The sequence below is a fragment of the Elaeis guineensis genome, chromosome 1 (genome assembly GCF_000442705.2).
Source record: "Elaeis guineensis isolate ETL-2024a chromosome 1, EG11, whole genome shotgun sequence".
In the NCBI taxonomy this organism is placed as follows: Eukaryota; Viridiplantae; Streptophyta; class Magnoliopsida; order Arecales; family Arecaceae; genus Elaeis; species Elaeis guineensis.
In genome coordinates, this window is record NC_025993.2 from 173,033,543 (window position 1) to 173,047,304 (window position 13,762).

Here is a 13,762-nt window from a genome sequence, read left to right on the forward strand (position 1 = left end):
GGTTTAAATCTATAGATTATTAGGTGGCTTATTTGATTTTTATGGAAGAGTTCCATGAGAAATCAACAACCTCCACACCTATCCACATGCCAAAATAAATATGGTGACACATTTTTTTGGCACTAAGAAGGAGAGTCCTTCTTAACGAAGTGTCTTAAATTTTCTTTCTTATTTTCCACGCATTCTTTTGTTTCTCACACCATGGATGGTGTCTTGGGATATGTGGATACAGAAGAGAAGGAAGAATCCTTCTCTATGAAGGAACTCACATGCCAAAAATAATGGGACACCCATTTTATTTGTACTTTGAATGAAGGAAGAGTCCTTATTCAAGACTCTTGGTTTCACACCTATCCCTTTTCCCACACACCATCAGATGGCGTTTTGGTTCCTGTGCATAGAGGAGGAGTACTTCTGCCTATGAAACTCCTCTTTTTCCATGCTTAACTGATTTTCATCTTGGTTTCATGTGCTAGAATTATTTCTCTGCATATAAAATATGGGATGCCAAGAGTTGGTGCCCCTTAGGATTGTTTTAGGCACCCCTTCTTTCTATATTTAAGGGGTGCCCTACATATGATATGGCATCCAATCCTAAGGGCTTTAGGCATGGGATTATGTGAGAAAAAGAGGAAAAAAAATCAGAAAAGAAAGAGAAAGAAAAAGACAAGAAAAGAGGAGGAAAATTAGAAAGAAAATCAAGAGAAAAATGGAAAGCACTTGTTGCTTGTCTTAAGGTTCAGATTGTTCAAGTCTTGGATATCTGAATCTAGTTTATGTGATGAGATCTTTTGGGAAAAGATCTCTAGTGTGGTTCTAGTAGAGGATTCAAAGGCATACTGGCGGTGGTGTAATCCATTCTTGAGAAGGACGATCGACAGTGGATTTATAAAGATGACTGCAGCACTACGTCAAATTGGGAAGGACCCTGATCTATCCCGTTTGGATCATCGTTGGAGGGCTTCTACTTTGGAACCTTGTGAAGATCATTCTATTATCAGATCCTCGCCTTCATGTTTGGTATATGACTTCTAATCTCTCATTAATATGCATGCTGTAATTGTTTGATTGTCATCATCAAGGAGTTCCTAGGGTTTGTGTTTTGGTAGTCATATTTTAATTGTTAAAGTTTATTTTCAATAATTGAATGCATGTAAAAATTTTTGAAAATTATATTTCGCTGCGTCATTGGAACCCCACATAGGCACTGCTTTTCAATGCACATTTAATACCTATAGTTTTGCTTTTTCGTTTGAAATTTTGAATAACAAAAATATCCCTTCTTTTTTGAAAAAATTATGATATCGTATGCCCATATAATGATATCCTACAGAATGTCATAAGAAAGGAAAGGATATTTTCATCATTTAAAATTTTTTAAAATTTTTAAATGATAAAAATATCTCTCCATTTTAATGATTTCTGACAGAAAAATTATGATATCTTATGTACAGAAAATCATAATTTAACTGCAGGATGTCATAATATAGTCACAAAATATCATAACTAGCACTCAACCACGTGTTGCGGGGATTTGATTGATAATAATGATAATAGTTTACATTAAAAATTGCTCTCACCAATTAATCCCACGATGAGATCAAAAAGATCTCTAAGAGTTCTTTCCAAAGATGGCCTCCCAAACTAGGTTGTTGCATTTGATATTATTTTTTTATCATACTAATTATATTTATATTTTTTATTTTAAAAAATATAAAAAATAAAACTTGATGCGCGGCGTTGTAAGAGATTATCCTATAATCTTACGTATCAATATGGAATGCTATTTCTAGTACCCATGTATTACTTTACTATTATTATATAGATAGATAGATCTTTTTTATCATACTATTTATATTTTTATTTTTTATTTAAAAAAATAAAAAAATTTAACATGTGGCATTACGGAAGATTATCCTATAATCTTATGTGTCAACACGGAATGCCATCCCTAATATCCGTATATTGGTTTACTATTATTATATAAATATATTTTTTTATCATATTATTTATATTTATATTTTTTATTTTAAAAATATAAAAAATAAAAAAATAAAATTTGACAGGTAGTGTTGCGAAAGATTATCCTATAATCTTACGTATCAATATGGAATGCCATTTCTAATATCCGTGTATCGCTTTACTATTATTATGTATTAATTTTATAATGAAAATAGCACTCAACCTTTATGTTGTGGGGATTTAATTGATAATAATAATAATATTTTATATTAATGATTTCTCCTACTAGTTAATCCCATGATGAAATCAAAAGGATCTCTAAAAGTTCTTCTTTCCATAGATGGCCTCCCAAATCAGATTATTGCATTTGATATTATTTTTTTATCATACCTTTTGTGATTTTATTTTTTATTTAAAAAAATATATAAAAAAATTGATATGTGGCGTTATAAGAGATTATCTTATAATCTTACTTGTCAATACGGAATGCCATCTCTAGTACCCATGTATTACTTTACTATTATTACTAGCACAATAACACTCAACCCCTGCATTGCGGGGGTTCAATTGATACTAACAATAATAATATTTTTTTTTATACTATTAATGTTAGCAAATTTAAAAATCAAAAATATTTTTTTGAAGAAAAAAATCAAGAATACTATCAGATAAATTTATAGAATACATTCTCTAAGCATCAAAAATAAAATATAAATTATTTGATATTAAAAAATAAAATTTAAATTTTATCTTGATAATTCTAACGTATGAATTCGCAACATAAAGCTTAGAAGTAATAGAAGGAAGAAATTAAAACTCTTAAAAAAAGGAAGAAAAAAATTAAAAAATAGCAAGTGAGCAAGTCAATTAAAAAAATAAGATTAAAAAAAAATAAACTAGTTTTGCTTCATAATAGCTTTTGAAGTAGTAAACTTTATATTTCAAACAAAAAGGATGATCTCAAAGTTTATAATCCCGTTCTATGCACGTGATATGATTTTTTCTTAAAAAAATATTTTATTCTATTGATTTATTAATATCTATATTATATATATCTTTAAAATTATTTTAAAAATAAAAAAATATATTTTATGTATAATATGAATTATAAGTTATTTATAAATTATTTTATTTTTTTTCTAAATTTAGGATTTCTCATGGGGTTTCTGTTGTCTAACTCCTAAAATCTTCACTATTTTTCCGTATTAGCATTTGTTCTGTTCTGTTTTGCTCTTGATCTCTGGAGCTCACTCTCTCTTCTTCCTTTCTGCTACCATGGCAGAGCTCAAGAGACTCTCATTAGAGAGCCAGCACCTCATCCGAATCGAGCATATCGACTCAATCGGATATCCGTAATGGACCTTGACTCGGTTTTGAAGGCCCATACCATCTTCGAGGATATAGTTAGCCAGCAGCTTATCTGTAAGGCCATTGATCTCATCCTCTAACTGATCCATGAGATCAAGATCATTCACAGCGCCATCCTCCTCGTCGGCCAGTCTGGCACCACCATCGCTACAGGCTTCATCAAGTTCTTTGGTTAGGAAATTCTTTCGCCATTATCTTTGAGTTTGAGTTCTTCTCTCTCGAAATACCCTAGACCCTCGTCCAATGTTGTATGATTTTTAAAATCATATGATCAATGATCCATAAAATTATATGATGATCTAAAATTTTATATATATATAGAGAGAGAGAGAGAGAGAGACAGAGAGTTTCACGTCAGGTCTGTTTCTCCCCTGCTATTTGCCGAACCTTTGGACTGCACCGTTACCACAAAAAAAAAACTTTGGATTGCACAATGCTGGCTCCTTAAGCAAGTTATGATATAAATAAAAAACAATGAACTAAAGCAACGCGCTTCTCCACTCTAAAGCCACTTCTTGTCTCCTCGATCGAAGAGCCAAACAGTGGAACGGGACATCCACTGTCATCCACTTCTTCCAAAAAGGGCCGCTTTTCCCTCCATCGATGCCGTTTCCCCTTCAACCACATCTTGTGGCCCGGAAAAGGTGAGACCTCTCTCGTAATTTACTTTTTGATTGATTAATTTATCTCCCCGCCTACACGCTCCGCCACAGCCACCCTCCGCCATCATGATTCTCTCTGCTCCATCCCGACTCGTAGGTACTCCTCGATGATTGCCGCATGCCAGAGACTCCCAGCATCTGCCAGCTATCTAGCTTCTTTGCTAACAGCAGCGGCGCTCCTCCGACAGCGTGGTGGTGATAAGCTTCTTTTGGTAATGCCCCCCTCCGTTCCTTCTTTTTTCCTATGTTTGTTTCCGGGATTTGGTTCACCTATTTTTTAAGGTCAGACTTTTTATATTTTTGTTTAATCTGATGATTTCTGTTGCGGCCAATCGCCTCGTCGCCCGATCGTCGGGGAGCGTGCACCTGCAAAAGGAAGTCCGCATTGACCGGAGGCGGCTCCGACGGAGACCCTCCGACGGTCAAGTCAGAGAGGTGACTGGGCAACAGTGAAATGCAGACAGAGAGCTCTGAGAAGGAGAGAGGGAGAGAGAGAGGAGAGCGAGCCTGCGTATATGGAAGAGACGGACGGATCGACCCCTTGCACTGTTGCCTTCCCCGGTTTATATAGTGGAGCGCGGTATGGTGCCGTCATTAATGGCGCGGACAAGTGAGGAACTGTCAACTCACTGTGGGCCGCCAGAGCCGCCGTGGAAACGTCATGTCGCCGTGTAGCCGTCTAATCACCAGGGTTGACCCGGCTCTCGGCGGGATAATGCCCCTAGGTAACTGTGCCGCATGTCCGTGTCAGAGCTGACAACGTCTGGCGGCTGTACGGCGGTTGGAGGAGCCGACCGACCCCAGGTCGGTGGCCAGCAGAGTGGCGTCGGACTCCTCCGTCGGTCGGCGAGCTTTATATAAGTCGGGCCTCAGGCCCCCCGGGTTCAGTCGGTCGGGATGGATACGCCCGACATACCCCAAGTCGGCGATTAGCGCTGGTGGCTCCCGTCAGTCGGTCGCCCCGACCGACGATCGGTCGGCCTATCGGCCAGTCGGAGTCGTCCAACGGGGGTGGTCAGGCCGCCAGGCGGTCGGACGGTCGGGCCCTCCAGCAGTCGGTCGGGCCCTCCAGCAGTCGGTCGGGCCCTCCGATCGGTCGGGCCCTCCAGCAGTCGGTCGGGCCCTCTGGCCGGTCGGTCGGGCCCTCTGGTCGGTCGGGCCCTCCGGCAGTCGGTTGGTCAGCGGGTATCCCCCAACAGTTGCCCCCCTCCACTCCCAAGTCGGGTGGTGGACTGGCCGAGGCTTCCATTCGGGCAGCAATCCCGGACAACTGGGAGTGGATTTGTCGCATGTGCAGATCCGACCGTACCGCCGGCTGATCCGTTGTCAGACGCTTCATGAATGCCCAGCGATCCGTACGTCCAGTCGACGTCAGAGGTCACGTCGGCGTCAGGTGTCAGAAGATCGGGCGCCGGACGATACAGCGTCAGTCGATCGGGTATTTGGCGCCGATCGCGGGTGAGGCGTCCCATCGGGAACGCGGACCGGTGCGGGCGGCCGACTGCGGAGCCAACCCCCGCGCGCCGCGTGTCATGGTGGTTGGCCGGCGTCCGCTCCGGCATTTAATGAGGGCGGTGCGGGCGTCCCGGGACGAAGCGCACCGAATCCTCAGCCAACCGACGGGCGCCACGCGTCGCACATCTGGAGGTCTTTGGTCGGCGCGGGAGCATCTCGGCCGTCGGTCGGCCCTATATATATAGGGCCTCCCGGACCCAGGACCCACACTCGCCATTTGCTGGGGGAAACTCTGTCCGGGCGATTTCTTGGTCGTCGCTGGCAGAGCTCTTCTCTACTTCCGGAGGGTCCATCGGGTTCGTGGTCCCCTCTTCTCCTTTGTCTTCCCTTTCTGCTCTTTTTGGTTCCTGCATAATGACCAGGAAACCGACTCAGGGAGCTCGGTCGGAGAACCCGACCGACGACACCCGATCGGCTCCGGAAGATGAGGCCTCCTCGCTTTCGGGGCCGAACGTCGATCAGCTTCGGGAGCACTATCGCATCCCGGAGCAGTTTCGGCTCTCCGCTCCAGGGGCCGGCGGTCGGGTCAACAACCCTCCGCCTGGCGACCTGGCGCTGTATGTTAAGGACCTTCGTGCGGGTCTTCGACTTCCGATTCCGGAGTTCATTCGGAATCTGCTTGATTACTACGGACTCTGTCCGGCGCAACTGGCGCCGAACTCTGTCCGGCTAATCATTTCTTTCGCGCTGTTGTGTCAGCTCTTGCCGACCAACCCCCGCGTTTCCCTCTTCCGGGCCTTCTTTGTGCTCCGACCCCACCCTAAAGCCCGAGGGTGGTGGCTCTTCAACCCCCGGAAGGGTCTTGCCTTCATAACTGGTCTTCCATCGTCCATTCATGGATGGAAGAACCAGTTTTTCTTTGTTTCCTCTTCCTCTTCTTGGGGCTTTCCTTCTCGTTGGGGTACACCCCGAACAGAGGCCAATGAAAACAGTCGGGTGGATGCGGACGACCGGGAGGACTTCCACCGACTGAAGGACATGTCGGTACCGAAGCAGAGGGAGCTTGTTACCGAACAAGCTCTCTATGACGCCGGCTTGAGTCTGGTCCCCCGAATAGGTATCGCCCGATCCTCCGGCTTTTCTTTTTGTCCATCTTTTGGTCGGCCTTTGGTCCAGCCATTAACTCTTTTGTCGGTATTGCAGGGACACCACCGAGGATGAGGCCGACTGATGCCGAGATTCGGCAGTTCGCCAAGAGGAAGAGGCCTGCATCGGGGGCCGGCCCTTCGCGTCCTGTAAAGAAGCCAACCCCAGCCCCGCCGATCGTCGAGTCGTCGGCAACCGACCGGTCGGAGCCGGTCATAGCTCTCGCGGCTCCGGCGGTCCAAGTCGAGGAGGGGCCGACCGAGGAAGTGGCCGAAGGAGTATCGGTGTCTTCGCCTATGCGGGTGGAGCCGGATGACGTTCGGGAAACCGAACATCGTCCGGCGGCGTCCGTCGGCGCAACCGGGGGCGCCGGATCAAATTCCAGCGTCCCGTCGCTGCCGGTCCCGTCGGTCGGGGCAGCCGATCGGGGGAAAGCCCCGATGGAGCCCGCGGAGGAGGATAGGTCGGGGGGCCGGTCGATGCCCCCAAGCGCCTACTACCCCGAGGGTGCGTCGGCGTTGGCCGACCATGATCTTGCGAGGAGGTTGTGCCAAGGAATCCTCCTCCCAACCGACGTGGGGTTGCTGCGAACTCGGCAGGTGTCCGAGATGTTGTCTCGGTTTTACCCGACAATGGTCGAGGTAAGCTTCGGGTCCTCTCTTCCTTAGAGATTTTCCTTAGGAATTTTTGCTTATCATGCAATTCTGACGAAGCTTTTTGATCGGCAGCTGATTTTCACAATGTCCGAACTTGAGGCCGGGTACCGAAGGTTCGGCAACGTTCGGACAGCCTTCAAGGAGAGGTCGGCGGCGGCCGAAGCAGAGAGGGCGATGTTGGCCGAACAACTCCTGCAGTCGGCCGACCGAGAGGCCAAGTTAGTCGACGAGGTCTCCCGGCTTGGGTCCGAACTGTAGTCGACCAAGAAGGAGGCCAAGCACAAAGGTCGGGCCGTACGCCGCCTTCGACGCGAACGGGATGGTGCAACCGCCGAACTCAAAGGGGAACGCGAGCAACTCCGGGCCAGCCTGGAGAAGCTCGTGGAAGCCGAAGAGGAGCTGTCCATCGCCCAGATCGACGCCGAAATGGCGAAGGCCGAGGCGGAGTCGGCGAGGGAGGAGCTCGCCCGAGCTGAGGACGAGGCAGTGTCGGCGAGAGAGTCGGCCGAACGAGCGATGGAGGACTTCCGGTCCTCCGACCGATACCGGGAGGAGATGCTCGAATCGAGCTTCGCCTCATACCGGGTCGGGTTCGAGGATGATCGGGACGCCGTCCATGCCTTGTACCCGAAGGTGGACGTCAGCCGTGTCGTCCCGCCGTTCGCCGAGGAAGGAGCCGAAGAAGAAGGAACGGAAGAGATGGCCGACCAGCCGTCGGGAGGCGTCATCGTGGTGGAGGAAGCCATCCCGGAGCAGGTGCCGACCGAAGTTCCTTTGTCGACCGAAGCCCATCCCTCGACGGCCGACCAAGCGTCGCTTATGGCCGAGACGCCGATCATCCCCGATCCTCCGTCGGTCGAAGAGATCGACCAGGACGGGTGATCGGCCCTGCCGACCATCTTTATTTTTGTCTTTTTGAAAATACATGTAATCGGGCTTCGTCCCGACTCTGTAATTTTCTTTTATCAACGAATAAAATTTTCTTCTTTTCCTTCTTGTTTGTAATGCCGACCATTGCTGCGATGTCGAACTTTAGTTGCTAACTTAAGTAAGCCACTAACTCACGTGAGTCGGTAGGACTCCGACAACTTGCATAGCCCTGAAAGCGGAATGGGTCCCGACTTTAGGTCGGCTTCGGGTAGTCGAAGTTGTCAGTCGGGTCCATCTGTTGAGTCGGAAGCCGACCGAACCTGCCAAGGTTCAGCAGCCGGACTTCCGTAGATTCACTTAGTCGATCATCGTCCGGCGCAGTGTCGGGGGTACGATAGTAAGTCGGGTCCCATGCTCTTGCGTTGGGTTTCATGTCGTTTGACAGACGGTGGCAAGTCGAGTGTCGTTCAGCCGGCCGTAGGTCGGTCGGCCAGTCGTATGTGCGACCAAGGTCGCGTCGTGTGATAGACGGTGGTAAGCCGAATATCCCTCGACCGGCTGCAGCCTGGTCGGAAGTCGCGGCAGTAGTCACGTGGGCTTTTAGCCTTTCTTCGGTCGGGGCCCGATCGGCCAGTCGGCCGATGGATTCTGCCCGAAAATTCGACCGTAGAAGGAGTATGAACTCCCGTTGCAACAGCTGCATCGGCCTTTGTCAGGGGCGGATGTGTTGCCGAAAGTCGAAGGAGTGTAACTCCCGTTTATAAGAGTCCGTCGGCCCTCGTGAAGGTCCGACGAGTCGTCGAAGGAGTATTGACTCCCGTCATCGTAGATGCATCGGTCCGTGTAAGGGGCCGATGTGTCGTCGGTGCCAGGTCCGCGTCGATGCGTCGGGGCTGAGCGCCGATCAGTAGTCGAAGAGTTAGAACTCCGATTTTTCAAACTGAACTCGTATTCCGACAATTGAATTACAGAATTCACTGGTAATACAGCTTCAAGTTGTCGGCGTTCCAAGTCCGGGGAATGGGCTTCCCCTCAAGGGTCTCCAGCCGGTAGGCCCTCGGCCCGAAGGTGTCAGCAACCTTGTAGGGTCCTTCCCAGTTGGGGGCCAACTTTCCTTGGTCCAAGGGCTTCGACACTTCCGCCTTCCTCAAGACTAGGTCGCCAGGCCTGAAGAGCTTTGGTCTGACCTTAGCGTTGTAGTACCGGGCGACCCTCTGTCGGTATGAGGCCATTCGGATTTGAGCCTTATTTCGCAGTTCGGGGAGGAGGTCTAGGTCGGCCCTCCGGCTCTCGGAATTGTCCGGCTCGCGGTACTGCTCGACCCTTGAAGATGGCAGGCCAATCTCGAGCGGGATCATAGCTTCTGTCCCGTAGGTCAAACTGAACGGCGACTCCCCGGTCGGGACGCGGGGGGTCGTTCGGTAAGCCCACATGACGGAGCCCAGCTCGTCGACCTAGAGACCTTTGGCTTCGTTCAGTCGGGTCTTGAGTCCATGGAGCAGGGTTCGGTTCGTCACCTCAACCTCACCGTTGGATTGTGGGTGCCCGACTGAAGTTAGTCGATGACGGATGTGGAACCTGGCGCAGAAGTCTTTGAAGTCTTGGTTGTCGAATTGCCGTCCGTTGTCGGTGATGATGGTGTGCGGCAATCCGAACCTGAAGATGATGGACTTTTGGACGAAGTCCTCCATCTTCCGCTCGGTGATCTGCGCCAAGGGCTCGGCCTCGACCCACTTCGTGAAGTAGTCGATGGCGACAACGATGAACTTCCTCTGGCCTGACGCCGGCGGGAAGGGGCCGAGAATATCGACTCCCCACTGAGCGAAGGGCCATGGAGCGACAATGGGAGCGATTTGGCTGGCCGGTTGGTGCTGAATATTGGCATACTTCTGGCATGGCTCGCACCTTTGGACCAACTCCGCCGCATCCTTCCTCATGGTCGGCCAGTAGTAGCCCTGTCGCAAGACCTTGAAGGCTAAGGACTTGCCCCCCAAGTGATTCCCACAAATTCCTTCGTGAACCTCTCAGAGAGCGTAGTCAGCGTCGGTCGGTCCCAAGCACCTGAGCAGAGGGAGGGAGAACGACCTCTTGTAGAGTCGGCCGTCCATGATCACATATTGCGATGCCGACCATCGGAGTCGCTTGGCCTCCGCGGGATCTTCGGGACTGGTCCCGTCGGACAAGTACCGGACGATCGGATCCATCCAACTTGGTTCGGACGTTAGCTGCTGTACTTCTTCGACCCGATCGATGCTCGGCTGCTGGAGGTTTTCGACAAACGTCCGACCCAAAGAATCATAGGCCGACGTTGCCAATCTGGAGAGAGCATCGGCACGGGTGTTCTCCGTCCTGGGGATGTGGGAGATCTCGAAATGCTCGAGGCGGGCCACGAGATCCTTTACCTTCTGAAGATACTTGATCATGGTCGGATCTCGCGCCTCGAAGTCGCCCTTGACCTGCCCCACGATCAGCTGGGAGTCGGAGAATGCCCGGAGGCTGCGATGCCCAGCTCCTTCGCTATCCTCAAGCCCGCGAGGAGTGCCTCGTATTCGGCTTGATTGTTGGAGGCCTTGAAGTCGAACCGGAGGGCGTATTCGGTGACTACCCCATCCGAATTCGTGAGCAGGAGCCCGGCCCCGCTTCCCTGAGCGTTCGAGGCTCCGTCGATGTGAAGTACCCAGGTGGAGATCGGGTCTGGCTCAGAGACCGAATCTCGTCCCGGGCCTTCAGCCCCGACCTTCGGTCGGTCGTCGGGCATTCAGCGATGAAGTCGGCCAAGACCTGAGCCTTCAAGGCAGGCCTCGGTCGGTACTGAATGTCGAACTCGCTAAGCTTCATCGCCCACTTAGCGAGTCGTCCGGATGTGTCGGGTCGGCGCAGTACGGCCCTCAGGGGCTGGTTGGTGAGTACCACGATGGCGTGGGCCTGGAAGTATGGTCGGAGCCGTTGCGCGGAGACGGTCAGGGCGAAAACCATCTTTTCCGTCTCCGAGTATCTGGCTTCGGCGCCGTGGAGCACTTTGCTGGCATAATAGATGGGCTGATGAGTCCGACACTCGTTTTCCCGAACGAGCACCGAGCTGATCGCCTCAGAAGATGTGGCCAAGTAGAGATACAAGGTCTCCCCGACTTGCGGCTTCACGAGCAGCGACGGGGAAGCCAAGTACCTTTTCAGGTCTTCAAAGGCCTGTTCGCACTCATCCGACCAAGAAAAACCGTTCGCCCGGTGCAGGGTCTTGAAGAACGGGAGGCACCTTTCAGCTGATCGAGAAATGAATCGGCTAAGAGCGACGATTCTTCCGTTCAGCTGTTGGACCTCCTTCTTGGTGTTCGGATGACGCATGTCGAGGATCGCCTTTATCTTCTCAGGGTTGGCCTCGATCCCTCTCTGAGAAACGAGGAATCCGAGGAACTTCCCTGAGGTCACCCCGAAAGCGCATTTGGTCGGGTTGAGCTTCATTCGGTGTCGTCGAAGGGTGCGGAAGGTCTCCTCGAGATCCTGAACATGATCCGGGATCTGCGTGCTCTTCACCAGCATGTCGTCCACGTACACCTCCATGTTACGCCCGATCTGATCTTTGAAGACCTTATTGACGAGTCGCTGGTAGGTGGCACCGGCATTCTTCAATCCGAAGGGCATCACCCGATAACAGTAGAGGCCCTTGGGAGTTACGAACGCGGTGTGCTCCTCGTCTTCAGGCGCCATCCGGATCTGATTGTACCCGGCAAATGCGTCCATGAAATCCGGACGTCGCATCCACCAACTGGTCGATCTTCGGGAGTGGGAAGCTATCCTTCGGGCAGGTCGGTTGAGGTCGGTATAGTCGATGCAGATCCTCCATTTTCCGTTGGCTTTCTTGACCATGACGACATTGGCGAGCCAATCGGGATATGTGGATTCTCGGATGAAGCCTGCTTCGAGCAGCTTGTCCACTTCTTCGTCGATGGCCTTCTGCCTTTCTGGGGCGAAGGACCTTTTCTTCTGCCTCACCGACTTCATTGTCGGGTCGACGTTGAGTCGGTGAGTAATTGTTTCTGGAGGGATGCCCGACATATCCGCTGCCGACCAAGCGAATATGTCGGCGTTGGCCGTCAGCAGTTCCGCCAGTCGGTGACGTTCGGTGTCGGGCAATTGAGACCCGACCCAAACTTTTCTGTCGGGATTTTCTCCTATCGGGATCGCCTCGAGCTGCTCGGCCGGCGAACCCCGTTCTTCCTCCTCCCGTTGATCCAGTTTGTCGATTGTCAGGGGATCCTTTGTCTCGTCGTTTTGAGCGGAGATTTGGAAGCATCGTCGGGCGAGCTGTTGATCTCCGCGCATCTCTCCGACTCCATTTTTGGTCGGGAATCGAACAAGGAGATGGTACGTCGAGACGATCGCCCTGAGGGCGTTCAATCCGGGTCGCCCGAGTATGACGTTGTAGGCCGAAGGAACTTGAACGACCGCGAAAATGAGAGAGACCGTGCTTTGCCGTGGTTCGGTACCGACCGTCACGGGCAGGGTGATTTCTCCTTCTGTCGTGACGGTGTCTCCGGCAAAGCCGATCAAGGGCGTGGAGACCCTCCTAAGTCGGTCAGTTGACAGTCGCATTCGGGAGAAGGTCGAGTAAAACAAAATATTTGTCGAACTTCCATTATCAACGAAAATTCGTTTTACATCATAATTGGCTATTGTCGCCGACACAACAACAGCGTCGTCGTGGGGAGTCTGGATGCCCCGAACGTTGTCTTCTGAGAAGGTGATTACGTCGTCCGGGCGTGGCTTTTTCGTCGGCTCCCCCTCTGTAGACGTCCCCGGTCCCAGCCGCTTGGAGATCATGTTGATGACTCCAGCCGTCGGCTGGTTAGTCGGCGTCTCTTCAGCCGGCTGGGGGCGTCGATCGGCAGTCGGTCGGGTCGGCGGACCCTTTCGAAATTTGCCGAGATACCCCCGGCGGATGAGATTTTCGATCTCATCCTTCACTGGATGCATCGCTCGGTGTCGTGGCCGTGGCCCCGATGGAACCGGCAGTATTTTCGATGGTCGAGGCCCTTTGCCTTCAGAGGCGGAGGCCGTCGCAGGTACTCTTCCCCCTCGATCTCCATCAGGATCTGCGCACGGGGAGCGGAGAGAGGAGTGTAGGAGTCATACCTGGGACGCACCGGCCTCGGGGTCTGTCGTCGGGGTGATTTTTGGATCTGTCGGGGTGGAGAAAGCCGACTATTGGTCGGGGGCCTGCTTGGTTCGGTGGGCTCCCGACCTTTTCTCCGCTTCTCCTTCGGACCCCTGGGCTCCGTCAAGCGTCGGTCGGACGCTCCTTCGTCCGCGCGCATATAATTGTATGCGCGCTCCAGTAGCTCGGCGTATGTTCGGGGGAGGATCTTGTCCAGAGAATAAGTAAATCGGGACGACCTCAGGCCCCGCTTCATGGCTGAAACTGCCATGTCTTCGTTGAGGTCCCGGACCTCGAGCGTGGCCGCGTTGAATCGCGCCACGAAGTGTCGGAGCGTCTCGTTTTCCCCCTGTTTGAGGGAGAAAAGGCTATCCGACGTTCGCGGCGGCTTTCGGCTGGTGCTGAAATGGGCCACGAACGAGTGCTCGAGCTGCGCGAAGGAATGGATACTGCCCGATCGAAGATCGGAGTACCAAGCCCTGGCAGCCTTG

The 13,762-nt window shown here is 51.1% G+C and overlaps 1 protein-coding gene across 1 annotated transcript; it reads left to right on the forward strand.

The window, feature by feature from the left end:
* The first annotated feature begins 507 nt into the window (after positions 1-507).
* LOC140853781 (uncharacterized) lies at positions 508-7,526 on the forward strand. The gene is made up of 5 exons (XM_073248734.1): positions 508-1,020; positions 3,245-3,974; positions 4,090-6,564; positions 6,651-7,234; positions 7,307-7,526. Exons 3-5 carry the CDS (start codon positions 5,862-5,864, stop codon positions 7,505-7,507), a joined length of 1,488 nt encoding a protein of 495 aa, XP_073104835.1. The 5' UTR covers positions 508-1,020; positions 3,245-3,974; positions 4,090-5,861; the 3' UTR covers positions 7,508-7,526.
* The last annotated feature ends 6,236 nt before the right edge of the window (positions 7,527-13,762 follow it).

Coding starts and splice junctions, on each gene's coding strand:
- LOC140853781 (XM_073248734.1), top strand. CDS start 5,862: ATGACCAGGAAACCGACTCAGGGAGCTCGGTCGGAGAACCCGACCGAC. Junction 6,565..6,650: donor GAGTCTGGTCCCCCGAATAG/GTATCGCCCGAT, acceptor TCGGTATTGCAG/GGACACCACCGAGGATGAGG. Junction 7,235..7,306: donor TTTACCCGACAATGGTCGAG/GTAAGCTTCGGG, acceptor ATTCTGACGAAG/CTTTTTGATCGGCAGCTGAT.